We start from the raw sequence: 17,234 nt of genomic DNA on the forward strand, positions 1-17,234 counted from the left end.
AGAAAAAGAAAAAAGAAAGTTCATGATCATTGTAAATTTTTGTTTTGTTTTGCTTTTTTAAATTATTTTTTGGCTGCATTGGGTCTTCGTTGCTGCACATAGGCTTTCTAGTCGCGGCGAGTGGGGGCTACTCTTCGTTACGGTGCACGGGCTTCTCACTGCGGTGGCTCCTCTTGTTGCGGAGCATGGGTTCTAGGCATGCAGGCTTCAGTGGTTGTGGCTCGCGGGCCCTAGAGCGCAGGCTCAGTAGTTGTGGCGCACGGGCTTCATTGCTCCGCGGCATGTGGGATCTTCCCGGACCAGGGCTCGAACCTGTGTCCCCTGCATTGGCAGGTGGATTCTTAACCACTGCACCATCAGGGAAGCCCTGTAAATTTGTTTTAATCCTATGGAAATACAACACAAAGAGAGCTCTGAGAATCTGCAGTTTCTTTGTATGTGATAGCAAAAAAAATTGGAAATGACCACCTTCAGTAGGGGAGTGGCAGTAAGATAAGACATGACACAACAGCATCCAACTGTAGTTACTGACACGAAAGAGCTCACAGTAAAGTAAGGGGGAAAAAAAAGACAGGTCGAACCGTTCATTATAGCGGTGTTGTGTGTGTGTGTTTGTGTGTGCGTGTGTTTATGTAAAGAAGAAAGGAGTGAAAGGGGATTGTATAGGAGTGGACAAGATCTAGAAGCCCTTTGTTGTTGGCCTAGTTTACTTCCAGTTTTTCATAACTCTAAAGGAGGCTCTAATGAGCATCTTTCTGCCTGTGGCTATTTTTGTAAGGTATGTCTCCCGTGGTGGAGCTGCTGTGTCAGTGAACGTAGAGTTAAATCTCTGGACACACAGCTTTATTTTGTGTGGACTTTATTTTGCTCCATTAATTAAATTGTCTGCACGGTGCCAGAGCCACTCCTTTCAGCTGCTGTGCTTTACGTCTTCATCTGGCAGGAACGTGCTCTCCCCCCCAGCCTAACCAGTCTTCTGTTCCAGAGTTTTTCTAACATTCCCAGGCGGTCTTCTTCCAGATGAACTTCAGAATCATTTGCAAAGTTTTCAAAAACTCTTATGGGCGTTGGTTGGTATTAAGTAACAGTTATTGTACATTTCATCTCCACACAGTTGGGCTCTCCTCCCACAGGGAAATTTGGTGGTGTCTTCATTTATTAAAAAGCATTCACTTAGGTTCCTAAGCACTGAATTGTTCTTCTTATATAAGTCCTTCTTGTGTCTTAAATATATTAGAATTTATACATGTATTTCTGCTGTTATCAGTGGGGTTATTTTCCACTATACATTTTAACTGGTCGTTGCCACATAGGAAACTATCAATTTATAGAATTTGGAAACCAGCCAACCTAGTGAATTTATTTCTAAGTTTTTTCAGCTAGTTGTGTTGAGTTCTTTGGGTAGACAGGTGTACATATCATCAACCAGCCCTGAGTTTGTGTTTTTTCCCAGTGTTTTGTTAGCATTTTCTGGAACAAGGTTAAATAATAATGATACTATCAGTGTATCAGTAACAGTAATGTTAGCTGCTGTAACAAAGAAGTCCAAAAATTCAGTGCCACCGTAAGACTGAAGTTTCTCGCTCATGAGTCAGTTCTGCGTGCTGGTCCAGATTGGGCAGCTCTCTTCCATATGGTCATTCCGGAGACTCAAGCCAGGGACTCTGCCATCTTTAACGCATGCCTTCCAGAGTTGCTCTGTTCACTGCCGTTCTGTCCCACAGGAAGGAGGAAGAGCACGTAGGTGCACGCTTAGACCTTAATGGCACATGTTACTTCCACTCATATCTTCAAGGGACAAAAATATCGGCTGGTCCAGCAGCCCTGGCCCAGCTGTGCCCTTTAGCACAGGAGGGGACTTGATTTAGGTGGGCGGTCCCCATCCCTGCTCCTACCTGGAGTGCACTAATCTTAATGGGAGTGCCTCAGCCCTGCAGATCCATCGTATTGCATGTCTCATCAGGGATAAGCTTGTTCCTTATTTACTAACCTTAATAACTTCTTATCTTAATTTTTTTAAAAAACTTTTTGTGGTACGCGGGCCTCTCACGGCCATGGCCTCTCCCGTTGAGGAGCACAGGCTCCGGACACGCAGGCTCAGCTGCCATGGCTCACGGGCCCAGCCGCTCCGCGGCATGCGGGACCTTCCCGGACCGGGGCACGAACCCGTGTCCCCTGCATCGGCAGGCGGACTCCCAACCACTGCGCCACCAGGGAAGCCCAGTAACTTCTTATCTTTCTATGACAAGAAATATATGTCATTTCACTACCTCGTCAGTTTGTAAGGTATTAATTGTGTTTTTCCCAAGCAGCACAGTTCTGCCTTACATTTTACTCATGTGCTTTTGGTGATTATTATCTGGCTTAAGCCAGATTCTCCCAGTGCCTGAGATATGTGTAAATTTGTTGGTAGGCGTGCTGATTCAGACGTCGTGGGGTAAAGGAAGGAACACGGAGCTTGCGGGTGGAGGACCAGGGTTCATGGGCAGACTCACCACTTCTCAGCTTGGGGCAGACGTGCCGGTTGCCACCCACTCGCCCCCTCTTCCTTCTTGTCAGAAGAACCCCGGTATGTTTAGGGGTCGGGTGGTAAAGTGCTACAGGGTGGTAACCCCCATCTTCCAGCCCCGGTGGTGAATATTATTGTTTGAGGACTTAATCCTAGTCGTTCTATTTTCCTTTAGACACAGGCACGTGACCTTCTCTGACCCTGAGATGTGGCCGCAGCTTCTGGAAAGGATTTCCTCTAATACAGAGAGACAAAAAAGGAACAAACTTTTTTTTTTTTTTTTTTTTTTTACTGTTCTCTGTAGTCATGTGAGAATTTAATGCCTGATATGTGACAGATATCTGAGGTTATGGCAGGAAAAGACTGAAGATAAGTCAATTCACCGTTGGGAGCATATAACCATGAAAAGTTTTGGGTTCTTTTAGGATGTCCTTGAGCCCTTGCATTAGCCAAACGCAGAAGTAGGCTCCTCTAGACCAGGGTTTCCCAGCCTCGGCACTGTTGACCTTCTCCGGTGGGGCTGGGGTGCTGTCCTCTGTGTTGTAGTGTGTTTATCACCATCCTGGCATGTGGGGGACAGGTGCCAGGAGCACCCCGTCTCCCCTACTGCGACAGCCAGAAATGTCTCCAGACATTGCCAAATGTCCCTTGGGGGAAAAATTACCCCAGTTTGAGAACCACTGCTTTTGGTTGTGAGGTGGTAGATTTCTTCACTGAGACTTGTATAGTCAGATAGCCTATTCTTTACATCCAAAAGCTTCCTAACTGATCTGCAACCTTGGACCATCACTAACCCATGCGGAGCCTGTTTCCTCTGCGAGCTGATGCAGGCACACTTGTTTCTTGACAATAGAGGGGGGGGGGTGTCCTTAAAAATGCAGAATGTCGGGCTTCCCTGGTGGCGCAGTGGTTGAGAATCCGCCTGCCGATGCAGGGGACACGGGTTCGTGCCCCGGTCCGGGAAGATCCCACATGCCGCGGAGCGGCTGGGCTCGTGAGCCATGGCCGCTGAGCCTGCGCGTCCGGAGCCTGTGCTCTGCAACGGGAGAGGCCACAACAGTGAGAAGCCCGCCTAGCACAAAAAAAAAAAAAAAAAAAAAAATGCAGAATGTCCTGTGCTGGTCTGTGCCCGTGCCGTTGGCATTCCCGTGGTTCTCGCTGGAATCAGGCTGTTCTGGACCAGCTGCCGATGATTTCCCGTCTCTCCATCTGCACAGGTTTCATCCTAAGTACGGAACTTCCTCATATTTCCGAGGAGATCGTGTTCTTCCAGCACCTGCTTCACGGCAGCCGCACGTCTGCCTCTCGGTTCTGAGCGTCCCGGGCGGTTTTACAGCTGCCGGGGTTTGGCGAGGAGACGCAGCGTTGGGCTTGAGTTGATCTGGAGGGAGTAAGCCAGGCTCTCAGGCCTTGGTCACCGTTCCTGGGCGTGTTGGTGGTGGTCCCCCCACCCAGAGCTGGCTCTTTCACCGTGGCCTGCTTTTGTGCACAGAGCTCACCTCGGGGACGGGGCAGCCGAGGGAAAGCACCGACCGCGGGTGGATTCAGGTCAGATCTGAATGGGCGGCGCCTCTTGGGAGAGGTGTGTTCTTCGCCTCCCAACTTGAGACTGAATTGCATCCCTTGCCGCTGGGGCCGCACGTGCTCTACCCCCAGTCCTGGTGCCTTCCGTTCCGAGGACCCTGTGGGCTGGCGGAACCCAAGCACCCGGGGAGGACGCATCCCAGGCTCTGAACAGCCATTCGGAAGCCCTTCTGCGCCGGCAGTGAGGATCGGGAGGTGCCCCTGGGACTTTTAGGCCCAACGTTTAGTCTCATTTGAGCGCGCCAGTTCTGTTCTCCCAGGTATGAATGTGAAAGAATATCGAGTTCTACCAGTAAAACTTTTGGGACTGAAGCCTGTTTGGAATTTTAATGAGACTCTCTACCCAAAATGTTCTTTCTTCCCTTCTGGCTCTTAACAAGTTGGTTATTAGGCATTAGGCTTTGGGTTTGTTTGTTAAATATGTTATTTGTATGTGGATTAAAATAAGTTCAAAAAGCAGAAAAATAACATATTTCCAGACATTTTGTCATCTAGCGTCTGAATGGTATGCTTACTTTTGTTAATGTCTCTATTGTATAGATTGTGGTTATAAATCCTTAATTATTTCAGTATTCACTGCGTCGTGTGTGTTTCAGGGTTTAGACTGGACCCTGAAGGGCGTGTTTGCCTCACGTGTTCATTTTCCATCATTAGCCCCCCCCCCACCAAATAGCGATTCCCTTTAGTGAGCCCCTGTAATCTGCTTCTCACCCATTATTTTTCAAACCTAGAATCCTCCCAAATCAGTGCCACGTGACTCCTTTTACTGATAAAGACGCCGAATGAAGCTCAGACCCTTCTGCGTGCAGTGTTTCAGCCCAGCCAGCGCCCCTGCAAAGCCCATGGGGCTGGGGGGTGGCACGTGGAGGTGAGGGAGGGCCGAGGACCGGCTCTGCATTCAGCGAAGAATAAAGTCTGGAAGCACGGAAAGCGCTGGGAAGCATCACAGTAGCCCCTGAAGTTCCTACGTGGCAGACAGGGAAAGTGGGTGTCACTGGTGAGAGCGAGGGACTTTTACAATCTAAATGTAATAAATTCAGAAGGGGGAGGAGAGCCATATTTGAGCACGTGTGTTGTAGCCTGCCTTCTGTGAGGTGGCGAAGCATTTGTTGTGATGTTTCGAGACGTGGTTTTCTGACCTAGTGTTAGATTCCTGCGTCGTGTTAGCCAGGAGCCCGGGATGGCCCCCGGTGCCATGTCCCACGTGCATGCGCGTGTGCGTGTACATGTGGGCACGTGTGTGTGTGTGTCCTCCTGATGCCCTGGGGGGTGGAAGTGGAGTGAACACCGTGGACGCCGCTGCTCCCTTTGGAGTCTGACCTGCGGGACCAGCCTGTGAGTAGGTGGCGGCGAGTTTTCTTCGTGAGAAGCTGGGGCGTCGGCGTGGACAGCAGCTTGGGACAGGCTGGACGGCCGGTGAGGGCCCGAGCCCGACTCTGACCCAGGTCCGCCAGTCCCGAGCCTGTGCTCTCCATCCTGTTGCCCCTGCCGTGGCCTTCCCGACCTTTCTCAGGAGTCAGGCCAGCAAAGCTTTCCCTCTGCAGCAGAGCCCTCCAGGTAAACTGATAGAAATGAGTTTCTGAAACTGCCAAGCCGAGGCCCAGGCCCAGGGCTCGATCAGGTGGTTCCTCCCGCGGATGGTTAGTTACTGCCACCCTGTGCCCCTCGGCCGAGGCCTGGCCTGGGGGCTGCTGCCCTCACCTCTCAGCCATGTTTTGTAAGGTCTCCGGGCGTGTAGAGGCTCAGCCTTTAGTCGTCCTCCTACACGCGCTGCATGGTATTTGTTCAGAAAGTGCAAGTTAATATAAGCTACAACAATAAGGTAAAACTGATGCAAAAGAAATAACTTTTAGACAATTAAAAGAAAAAAATGTGTTCTAATGGGTCTCTGATGCAGGCGGTTGAGTGAGCCAGAGGCCCCAGTGCCCTGCTGGCAGCTTCAGTGCAAGCCGGGACTGCGGGACGTGGATGAGAGTCGACTAATTGGGTGCACGGCCCTGCAGGTTTGCTGCAAGCATCGAACAGAAGAAAGCAGTGCAGTGATTCTCCAGTCGGTGACCTTTCTGAGAAGGAAGCTCTTCCTTTACAAAGGAGTTGTACTGGTGTCATTCCCCCAGTTAAACCAAAGCTGGCCTCGCTGGCTACCCGTGGGTCCCAGCTCCCTGAATCGGCTCCCAGGGGCCTTGATGAGGTGCCAGTCTCCCCACCTGTCTCTTTCCCTCCCTCGCCCTCCCAAGCTGCTGCAGTGGCTCGGTCACTGCCATCTCAGGGATGGCCTGATGTTCCCCGCATGGCCTTACTTTAATATGGGAAGTCCTGGCCAGTTTGTTATTATTGCTCAGCGTCTGTTCTCTTTTTACTCTGTCTGAAGGGCGGAAGTGCTGTTGCGGTCCTCTGGCAAGTACTCAATGAGTGTTCAAGCTTGTGCCAACTGGTCAGTCTTCATCACTGTTCAGCTTCTTTTTTGTGGCATGAAATGAACATCCTTATAAAGGTGCCTGACTTCCAGAAGGAAGGCATGCCAGTACTTTACCATTTGCTTGATGAGAGCCATGCTTTTAAATTGGCTTCCTTACATCCTTGATAGACAAGCATCAGGCACTCTGAGGTCAGTGCTATCACTGGGAGAGCAGGTCTGGGCTACCTCTTCTGGGAACTTTATCTATGTATTTATTTATTTAATTCTTATTGGATTATAGTTGACTTACAATGTTGTGTTAGTTTCAGGTGTACAGCAAAGTGAATCAGTTATACATATACATACATCTGCTCTTTTTTATATTCTGTTCCCGTATAGGTCATTACAGAGTATTGAGTAGCGTTCCCTGTGCTATAAGTAGGTCTTTATTCGTTATCTATTTTATATATAGTAGTGTGTATATGTTCTCTTCTGGGGACTTTTAAAGGAAACATTTAAAAATTCATTTTAAAGGCTAGAGCATCTTAAAATATAATTTAACTCCCCTCACCCATATTGTTAAATTACCCTAAAGTTTTTAAAATTGTGATAAAATACATATAACATAGAACTTACCATCTTAACCATTTTTAAGTGTATTAAGTTACTTTTTGAGTCCTCGGGCTACCTTTTGGAATTTTTAATCATGTGTTTTACATAGAACCGTTCTAAATCACGGGGAGAGTCCTGGAGACCATCAGACCGTCAGACCGTATAATGTCAGCGTAAAACAAAGTGAAACGTAGACATTGCCTTGGGCGGAGTGAACGGAGACGCTTCCTGGGCTCTGTTAGTGGAGCTCAGATGTGGTTCAAACTTTTTTTTTTTTCAAACTTACATTTTGTATTTTATTACTTTGTTCTAAGGTCGGTCTGCTAAGCCTATGAATACAATGAGGTTAAAAATATTGTAGTTATATCTTAAGGAATACTTTTAAAATAGTATAGTGCGGGTGAAATAAATAAGGAAGTTTAATTTCCTGTCTAATCATATTTTTCCTTTCTGGTTAGCACGTAAAAAAGTAATTTTGAAAGCATGGCTATGTTTTCCTTGCCAATTCATCTGTTTCCCTGAGATATTTATTCTATAGTTGTAGAAGAATCTTTTTCTCTCTTTTTTTTTTTTGTTTTCTCTCTCTCTCTCTTTTTAAAGTATACATCCTTTTCATTCAGAGTTAAAACAAACAAACAAAAATATATATAGGTATATATATGTATATATATGTGTGTGTGTGTGTGTGTGTATATATATATAAAATATTAAGCTTACTGGCCAGTCACTTTGGGTTTCTGTTTTCCTGAAAAACACAACCCAAACAATGAAGCTTCCCTGGAAATATTCCTTCCCTGAGCTTTTCTCACTGGAGAAGGCTCTTTCCAAAGTGAAATGCCCAAATGGAGGCTGGGGAGAGGAAGGCAGAGTCGGGGGGCCTTCCCTGACCTGAACTGGGTCCAGTCATGGCAGCTCTTGAACAGCTGGGAGGGGCGTGAGGCGGGAATCAGGCATTTGCAACCCCTAAAGTGCGCGACTCAGTTCAAGGGGGCTATTTTGCCAATTAAGGGTTAAAAACTCTCACTCAGGACAGGCTGGACCAAGTCCCTGTGTCCCTTCAGGATTGTTAAAAGGAGGCCCTTTGTTCTCTGGTCGGGAAAGAGTTTTCAGTCTAGTCCAAGGTGTGGACGGCACTCGGGAGTTCATGTGCCTTGCAGCTCAAGGCCAGTCCGGCAAGAGCAGTTGGGGGGAACACAGCATTCATTTTTTTCTTCTTTTTTGGTGATAAAATATACGCAACATATATTCAACTATTTTAACTTTTTTGTGTTTTTTTTTGTTTGTTTTTTTTGCGGTACGCGGGCCTCTCACTGCTGTGGCCTCTCCCGTTGCGGAGCACAGGCTCCGGACGCGCAGGCTCAGCGGCCACGGCTCACGGGCCCAGCCGCTCTGCGGCACGTGGGATCCCCCCGGACCGGGGCACAAACCCGCGTCCCCTGCATCGGCAGGCGGACTCTCAACCACTGCGCCACCAGGGAAGCCCCTATTTTAACTATTTTTGAGTGTATGGTTCAGTGGCGTGCAGCGTGTTTCATTGCTGTGCAGCCGTCCCCACCATTCATCTCCAGAACTTTTGCATCTTCCCGAGCTGGACACTCACTCCCCATTTCCCCCTCCCCCAGCCCCGGTCACGCTGCTTTCTGTCTCTATGGATCAGCTACTCTAGGGCCTCACGTAAGTGGAATCATACAGTATCTGTCTTTTTGTGTCTGGCTTATTTCACTTAGCACGGTGCTTGCAGGGTTCATCCAGGTTGTAGCACGTGTCAGAATTTCCTTCCTTTTTAAGTCTGAATAATATTCCTTTGTGCATATAGACCACATTTTGTTTATCCATTCATCCACGATGAGCACCTGGGTGGTTTCCACTATTTGCCTATTGTGAATAATGCTGCAGTGAACACGGCTGTGCAAATATCTGTTGGAGCCCCTGCTTTCAGTTCTTTTGGGTGGGATTGCTGGGTCAAATGGTAATTTGGCAAACAAAGCAAGTGTTTAACATTTTGAAGAGCACTGCGGTTGCACCCTTTGACGTTCCCACCAGCAGCGCACAGCGCTCAGGTTTGAAACGTCCTAGGACAGGGCTGCTCTGAGTCTAATGTCTTCCTTTTCAAAAGCAGTGGCAGCTGAGGGTATCAGGCTCGTTCCCACCTCCCAGAGAGGACGCAGCAGAACCCCTCCAGGTTCCTACCGAGAAGTGTCTTTGGGAGCCTAAAGTGGGCTGGCGGCGCCGGCCAGGCCTGATGGCTTAGGTGCCGGCGTTGACAGCCCACAGGTGGAGGAGCTTCTGAATCGAGGGCGTCTGCCTGAAGAAAGCCACCGGGCTGAACCAGCACACGGAGCTTTGACTGTGTAGCAGCCAGCTGGGGAATGAATCGTTGTATCTAACAACCTCATTCTCTGTTAAGTTTGTCCTAAAAACATGGGACTGTTTTCCCCCTGGCCTTGCGTCAGTCCTCAGTGAGACAGAGGAAAAGTCTCACGTAGGTAGAATTTGAGATGCTACTTAGTACTTCTCAGGTAGAAGGTGTCTTTGAGTGGGACCCACACCCACTTCCGGTGTAAATTAAGTCACACTGGGGGAGGTGGCACCCTGTCTAGGAGAAGCCTTTGTTTCCAAAGGTGCTTCCAATCCTGCTACATGGAAAATGCTTTCACCCGGCAATTCTGATCGCCAGTCTTACCACATTTCTTTTAAAGTTTTTTTGATGTGGACCATTTGTAAAGTATTGAATTTGTTACAGCATTCGTTCTGTTCTGTGTTTTGGTGGTGTGGAGTTTTTTTTTTTTTTTTTTTTTGGTTTTTTGGCCACGAGGCACGTTGGATCTTAGCTCCCCAACCAGGGATCGAACCCACAACCCCTGCACTGGAAGGCGAAGTTTTGTTTGTTTGTTTGTTTGTTTTTTGTGGTACGCGGGCCTCTCACTGTCGTGGCCTCTCCCGTCACGGAGCACAGGCTCCGGACGCGCAGGCTCAGCGGCCATGGCTCACGGGCCCAGCCGCTCTGCGGCATGTGGGATCTTCCCGGACCGGGGCACGAACCCGTGACCCCTGCATCAGCAGGCGGATTCTCAACCACTGCACCACCAGGGAAGCCCAGGAAGGCGAAGTTTTAACCAGTGGACCGCCAGGGAAGTCCCTCCAGTCTTACCACTTGCAAAACGTTTCTTTAGAGTTTTTTCATTAAATATCCTTTAAGAAACAATATTTTCTTTCCTTTTTAATCTTAAATATTAACGACTATTTACCTTTTCCTTTGTTGCCTTAAAAAGAAATCTCAGGTTCTCCAACTCCACCTCTTATTATATGCAGATTTTCTCCTTGGCCTTAGTCTCTTGGAATTCTCATCATCTGTTGGGTCCGCAGTTGATTTCATCTCCAAATATACAACAGTTTGAGTTTTTCTTTTCTAATACAATGTATTCCTCAAACTTTTTTGTTAACACATCTAACTAGTGTCCTTGTTTGCTTTTGTGACAGTAAAGGATATTATTTGTAAGTGATTGGATTTCTGTCAGTTCTTTTAAAATGCAATGCATTTTATCTCCATCTTTAAATCTGGTGCTTACCAGTCAGCTTGTCATTATAATAAGAGGAGATGCTTGTTGATTGCTTGCTTTGTGGCAGGGCCCTGAGCTAATTTCCTTAAGTGTGGCATCTCATGATGCTTGAAACTTTGTTAGGCACCATTATCCCTGTGAAACCGCAGCCCAGAAAGGCTACAGGATTTACCCAACAGATGATGGAGCTGGAATTCCAGGCTCTGACCCCCAAGCTCACAAGCTTAAACCAGGCGTTATAATAGCCTCAGTCTTGTTTGTTTATTTAACCTTCCTGTTGAAGCACATATTAAGTGCCAGGCTCTGTGGGAAGTGTGTTAACAAAATCACCATGACCCAGGCACTATTTTAGCCCCATTATTCGTGATGAGAATGGTACAGAGGGGAATCAATGTCATAGCTGCTTCGGGGAGCAGCCTTGCAAATCCTGTCTGGCCAGATCCTGACTGTAGGTTGGATGAAACCAGTTTTTGATCTCTGGGTGTCTCTGCTCTACTCCTGAACCTGTGTGCTTTGCTCTAACTTACCAATCTGATGGGTGAAAAGTATGGCATTTCATAGTAGTTTTTTTGTTTTGTTTTAAAATTTTAATTGTATTTATTTTTGGCTGCATTGGGTCTTCGTTGCTGCACGCGGGCTTTCTCTAGTTGTGGCAAGCGGGGGCTACTCTCATTGTGTTGCGCGTGCTTCTCACTGCGGTGGCTTCTCTTGTTGCAGAGCACGGGCTCTAGCCTCACAGGCTTCAGTAGTTGTGGCACGCGGGCTCAGTAGTTATGGCACACGGGCTTAGTTGCTCTGCAGCATGTGGGATCTTCCTAGACCAGGGCTCGAACCCGTGTCCCCTGGATTGGCAGGTGGATTCTTAACCACTGCGCCACCAGGGAAATCCCTCGTAGTAGTTTTAATTTGCATCTTTTAAATCAGGAAGGATGAGCATCTTCTCATTTTTCTAAGTATTATCTGTTTATATCCTTTGTTCTTCTCTGCATTTTCAAATCAGATAGCTTCCTTCATCTTCAATGTACCTTTCCCTCAAGAGGCACTGACTCCCCGACTCAGATATGCTGTGTTGCTTGGATTAACACGGGCAGCATACAATGAACAATTCATTCCACATGTCCTGGTCATGCCCTCAGTTTTTGGTTATGTTTCTTTTTCTAATTAAATTAAATGGGGTAACAAATTTAAATGAGAAAGAAATAGCAACCTGCCTTGTTCATTTGAAATGAGTGGTTGTGGTTCCTTGTAATTCCATTTATATGGGAAGAAGTGTATTCGTCAGAATAGGAAAGGTTATGCCATGGTAACAAACAGTCCCCAAGCTCAGTGATTTTTACAGTGTGGTTGAGTTCTGCCTCAGTGGGTCAGCGGGTGGTTTCTGCTCTCTTAATTTCTCAGGGACCCAAGCTGGGAGGGGCTCCAGTTCAGCCGGTGTCTCCGTGATCTTAGAGGCCGGGAAAGAAAACCCACTGGGCTTTGAGTTGGCTTCTAGAGCCTGAGCCAGAAGTGACACATCATTCCACTCATCTCACTGGCCAGGGTAAGTCATGGTGTCACGCGTATGTTCAAAAGGGCAGAGAAATGGGATCCTGCTGCTGTACAGCCCAAGCGAGCCAAACACTTTTGGATCCCAGATGACCCCCTTAGGAGCTGCAGCCCATCTTTTGCACCTCAGTTAGCAAAAGTCCTTAGACTGTGCTGAGCAAAAGTGAGATTGTGACTTAAAAAGCAAGAGCTCTGCCTGACGAACGTAACAGGTGAGGACAGAGCTTAGTTCTCCTCCTCCGAGATCATGGAGAAAGCCCACAGCTGCAGTATCGATAAGCCAGTGAGTCACAGACATGGTTTCCTAAAAGCTGTGTCTTTAGGACTGGCCAGCTGATACTTGTTGAAACTGGGTGATGGGTACTTTGCTGTTCTACCTGCTTTTCTATATGTTTGAAAATGTCCATAATAAAACGCACCCTTTCCTGTGCATTTCCCACTGTCGTTTCCTCTCTTCCTCGACACCTCCGTTCTTACCTGCTGTTACAGCATGTGTTTCCAGGTCACCTCCTCAATTTTTCTTTTTGACACGAGCACATTAAAAAAAATTATTTTGTTGGCTTGCCCTTTGTTTTAAGCTATCAGATTCTGTGGAATGATGTGTCACTTCTGGCTCAGGCTTTACAAGCCAACTCAAAGCCCAGTGGGTTTTCCTTCCCAGCCTCTAAGATCACGGAGACGACCCCTCCATGAGCTGAAACCCCTCCTAGCCTGGGTCCCTGAGAAGTTACAGAGAGCGGTATATGTTTTAGAGGTGGGATCATTTTCTTCGCTCCTAGGAAGAAAGCTGTCATGGCCCTAAGACCACGTGGTCCGGGGGGCAGCGGTTCTGACACACATCCTGTGACGGTCTTGCGGGGTGCCTGCCTTGTAGGAGGCAGGTGCAGAGGGCCGAGAACAGCAGAGGAAGAAGATCTGGGGGTGCGGGCCCAAGGAGCTCACCACCGAGCTCAGCCCTGAGGCAGGTGGTCATTGGCACAGCACGCAAGTCGGTGACACGTGCACTTGGAACCGGGTGGAGCACAGATAAACGTGTTCCCTGCCTAGAGGTGGGGAACATTCTGCCTCGTCGAGTTGGGTGCACAGCTGAGTCTCCCATGAGGCAAATGTGCAGGCAGAGCCCGCACGAGGCAGGCAGGAGCCCACAGGTGGACCTGTGCTATTAGGAAGCTTGAAGCTGAAGCATTAATTCATGGAGCAGGTGAATCGGGCAGGAGTCGCGCCGTGGAGGCCTTTGAGTGGCTTTTTAAGAAGCGTGGGCTTTACCCTGTCAGCTTTCGGTGAATATTTGTGTGAGTGGTATGGATTGTTTCACTGTAATGACGGACACCTGGCATAGAAGACTAAGTCATGAGGACCCACCCAGTGCTCTGTGTGTGGTCACTCGATGCCATGAAAAACGGCGTTGACCTACTCCCAACAGGGAGGTGCCCTGTTAGCAAGAAATCCGCCGACCGTGTTTCTCAGTTGCGGCCAACGCCCAGGGATGCTCTAGCGCAGGCCAGGCCTGTGTCCTGCTGGAGGAGGCCCAGCTCAGGGGGACTGTCATTCCACGCCAACAGGGATCTGACTTCCTCCTGGGGAACTGAATGGTGAGGACGCAGGAGTCATGGCCTACAGGTGTGTCCCACACGCTCAGGGCCACCTGGCTGTGCAGCCGGGCTGGGATAATGACAGGGAAATCCAGGGCTTCCGTGGCACACAAACGAGGGTTTTCTTGGGGATGGGAGGTCTGTGTTCTGCTTAGTCTCATGTGTAGACTAGAGGCTTCCCCAGACAGAAGCACACGGCTCCATCAGAAACTGGCCTGATGGGGACAGAGTCCCTTTGAAGGGATGCAGGGTTTCCCTTCACTGCCGGGGGCTTCCCAGCCCCGTGTCCCTGATGCCGGCTCGTGGCCCCCCTCCCCAAGCCCTCCCGCGCAGTCCCTCTATCCTCCTGCCCTGTCACGTCCCACCTCTTACAGCCACACCGGGGCCTGCTGGTGTCTTCCTGGCCTCGGCAGATGTCCTCTCCACAGTCAGTGTCACTGCTTTCTTCCTTATGTGCTTTTCCTCTTGTTTTCCAGGCTCTCCAGAGTAACCTGAGGTATTCCTTGCTGCCAAGACGGCTCATTATCAGCAAGAGATTAGCTCAGTGCCTGCATCCTGCTTTGCCCAGCGGTGTGCACTTAAAAGCCCTAGAAACCTATGAAATTATCTTTAAAATTGTGGGGACCAAATGGCTGGCCAAGGATTTGTTCCTCTACAGGTATGATGGCATCCCCACCGTTTTACTTTTTTTATTACCCAAGTAATCCATATTTCAGTTCACAAGATGAGAAAATGATACACAAAAAAATACAGAGGGATGTGTCAGTTCACCATAAAGCCATCACAGAGGTAACCAGGGCTCACCTTCTGGACTATGTCCTCCCTGACTTTTCTCTAAGTCGGAGTGTAACGTGCATGCTGCTCATCACCTGCTCTGGGCCAACAGTTCATTGTGCCCGGCTCCTGACAAGCGAGCATCTCCGTCACCTGTGTAGATGGCGGGCTGCCTGGCTGCTTTTGAAAACCCCCTTGGGCTGGCCAGTCACTTGGAGCTTCTGAGCAGGTGTCTCATTTTCCCTCCTCTCCCTTTTTCTGTCCCAAAGCTGTGGGTTGTTCCCTCTTCTGGCGCACGCGGCCATGTCGGTGAGGCCCGTGCTGCTCGGCCTGTACGAGACGTACTTTCTCCCGCTGCAGAAGCTCCTCCTGCCGAGCCTCCAGGCCTTCATCATCGGCCTGCTGCCCGGCCTGGAGGAGGGCTCGGACATCTACGACAGGTGGGTCTCACCCAGAGCTGACGGCTGAGCCCATCCACGTGGGCCGCCCGCATGCTCTGTATTTTATTTCACTGCTGTATGAGACACAGGGACAGTGGGACCTCCCTGGTGGCGCACGGGTTAAGAATCCGCCTGCCAGTGCGGGGGACACGGGTTCGAACCCTGGTCTGGGAAGATCCCACGTGCCGCGGAGCAGCTAAGCCCACGCGCCACAACTACTGAGCCCCCCGCGCGCCTAGACCCCGTGCTCCGCAGCAAGAGAAGCCACCGCAATGAGAAGCCCGTGCACCGCAACCAAGAGTAGCCCCCCCTCGCCGCAACTAGAGAAAAGCCTGCACGCAGCAACAAAGACCCAACGCAGCCAAAAAATAAATAAATAAATAAATAATTTTTAAAAAAGAAACAGGGACAGAAGTGCAGAGACCCATGAAGCAGGGCGGGTCGACGTTTACATTTCTGTGGTGGTCTCTGCCTGACGAAATACCGTGTGTGCCTGGGAATTACCTCACTTCCAGGTGAGGGTCAGAAGGTAAGAGAGTTTCCCGGAGTCGCAGTCAGTGGGCAGCAGAGATGGGGTTCTACTCCCCATATGTCACATTCTGAAGTCCTCCTCCCTCCTGTTGCACGAGGCCGCTTCCAAATGAAAAAGCAAGGCCACGTTTCATTGATGGATAAGCTCAGAAAGGGGTGAGGCTAAGCAGAATAACTTCTGACAAGTTTCAGAAGCACCTTGGAGGAATCTGTCACTCACACGCGTGAAAGTTCACGCGGTGGTGCGTGTTTGTTCTGGTCATTGCTTAGGAACAGGAGAGAGGGGAGAGGCTGTGTCCATTCCGATTGAGTGTACAGAGTGTCCTGCTTTTCTGGAGAATCATAAGGTCAGAACTCACTTCCAGCGTATCGACTATTCTGAGTGATGCCACAGTGATTAACTTCTGTTCGTAGGACCCATTTTCAGAGCCCACGTGCAGCCTGACTGGGAGGTTTAGAAACCTGTGTGCTTACAAAAGTTTCCATTTGATTACACAAGAAACTGCTCGAGAGGCCCCAGCCGTGCCACCGTGGCCTGTTTTGTGCCGCCGGCAGCGACTGGAGGGTGCGGGGCGTGGAGTGGAATCTCACCGTCGATCCAGAGTGTCCACTGAGAGTGCGCCGTCGAGGAAACCAAATAATCAGAACGGTTTGTGGGACGGTCGCTGGTGACCAAGGGTGCGTTAAAGTCACGAGCATCTGTGCCGGGATTGGATGTGCATTTGACCGCTCGGGGCTTTCACACAGAGCCGGTGGCGGCCGTGCACTTCCCAGTGGGGAATCCACCTCGGCGGTGCACTGGGTCACTAGGATCCACTTCCCTAGGAGGCAGGCTCTGTCTCGTTGCTGTCTTAAACCTAGCACCGTGCCCGGAGAGGCTGGGTAGGTGTGTGCGTAAGGGAACAGTCAGGGTCACATGGGGTCAACAAGAGGACCTTTACCAGACTCTGTTTCTTGACTCCCAGTCCCAGGCTCTTTCTAGCGTCTGATCCATTCACGTTTTCCTAACAGATGTGTGTATATAAATGCTTTTTTCCCATCATCTGAAGATGAACACATCAGCTCCCAAAGTGTATTGCGGTTTTTTTAATCTGTAAGAGTGAACCACACCAGGAGCATGTCGGTAGCTGGGGTGTTGTCATGTGTTCTCCAAGTTGATAAACAAATGTTCACTTGAACAGTCGCTAAAGTTGCTGAACACGGGTGTCTTCTCCCAACTCTGTGATTTGTTGACGTTGAACCAAGAGCGGAGTGAAGCTGCGTGAACCACAGAGTAGAGAGAGGCAGGTGGGACAGGAAGCCAAGCCCGGCGTCTGCAGCCCTCAGAGACAGGGGTGACCGGCCTTCCGAGGCGGAGGCTGGTCTAGGGCTGTGTGGTCTCGGAGCACAGCAGTCGGGGGACCGCACGTATCCGTGTCAGTTTGAGAGAGTTCAGCACCGATTCTTCCCTAACGTGCATAGGAATTGAGTCAGACACCCCCGACCCCAGCAAATACTCTGCGGAGACAGGAAGTGGGGGGGTCTGGGGGCGGGGGGTCGTGATGTCCAAGGCGGTGGAAAAGGCTAAGGGGGTGAGTGAGTGAGTTTGGGGCTGGTGAGGACAGGTGACTCAGGGGTCTTGTGGAGGTGGGGACAGTTCCTGGTCTGTTCTTGTCAGTGAACCATAAGGGAATAATGGAAATTTTGGCC

The 17,234-nt window shown here is 49.5% G+C and overlaps 1 protein-coding gene across 6 annotated transcripts in view; it reads left to right on the top strand.

Annotated features, from left to right (window-relative positions):
* Positions 1–17,234, top strand: part of DOP1B (DOP1 leucine zipper like protein B) — a 113,179-nt gene that overhangs the window by 20,419 nt on the left and 75,526 nt on the right. For 5 of the 6 annotated variants that reach the window (XR_010840858.1, XR_010840857.1, XM_067035065.1 and 2 more), the window contains exons 3-4: positions 14,277–14,458; positions 14,844–15,014. Coding sequence is in view for 4 of the 6 variants with exons in the window: in XM_067035065.1 (XP_066891166.1) it covers positions 14,277–14,458; positions 14,844–15,014 (353 nt within the window). In the remaining 2 variants the exon portion in view is untranslated. The remainder of the gene's footprint in view (positions 1–14,276; positions 14,459–14,843; positions 15,015–17,234) is intronic. The other variant, XM_067035067.1, reaches the window with a different exon arrangement.

Source organism: Kogia breviceps, chromosome 5, assembly GCF_026419965.1.
Source record: "Kogia breviceps isolate mKogBre1 chromosome 5, mKogBre1 haplotype 1, whole genome shotgun sequence".
Lineage (NCBI taxonomy): Eukaryota > Metazoa > Chordata > Mammalia > Artiodactyla > Physeteridae > Kogia > Kogia breviceps.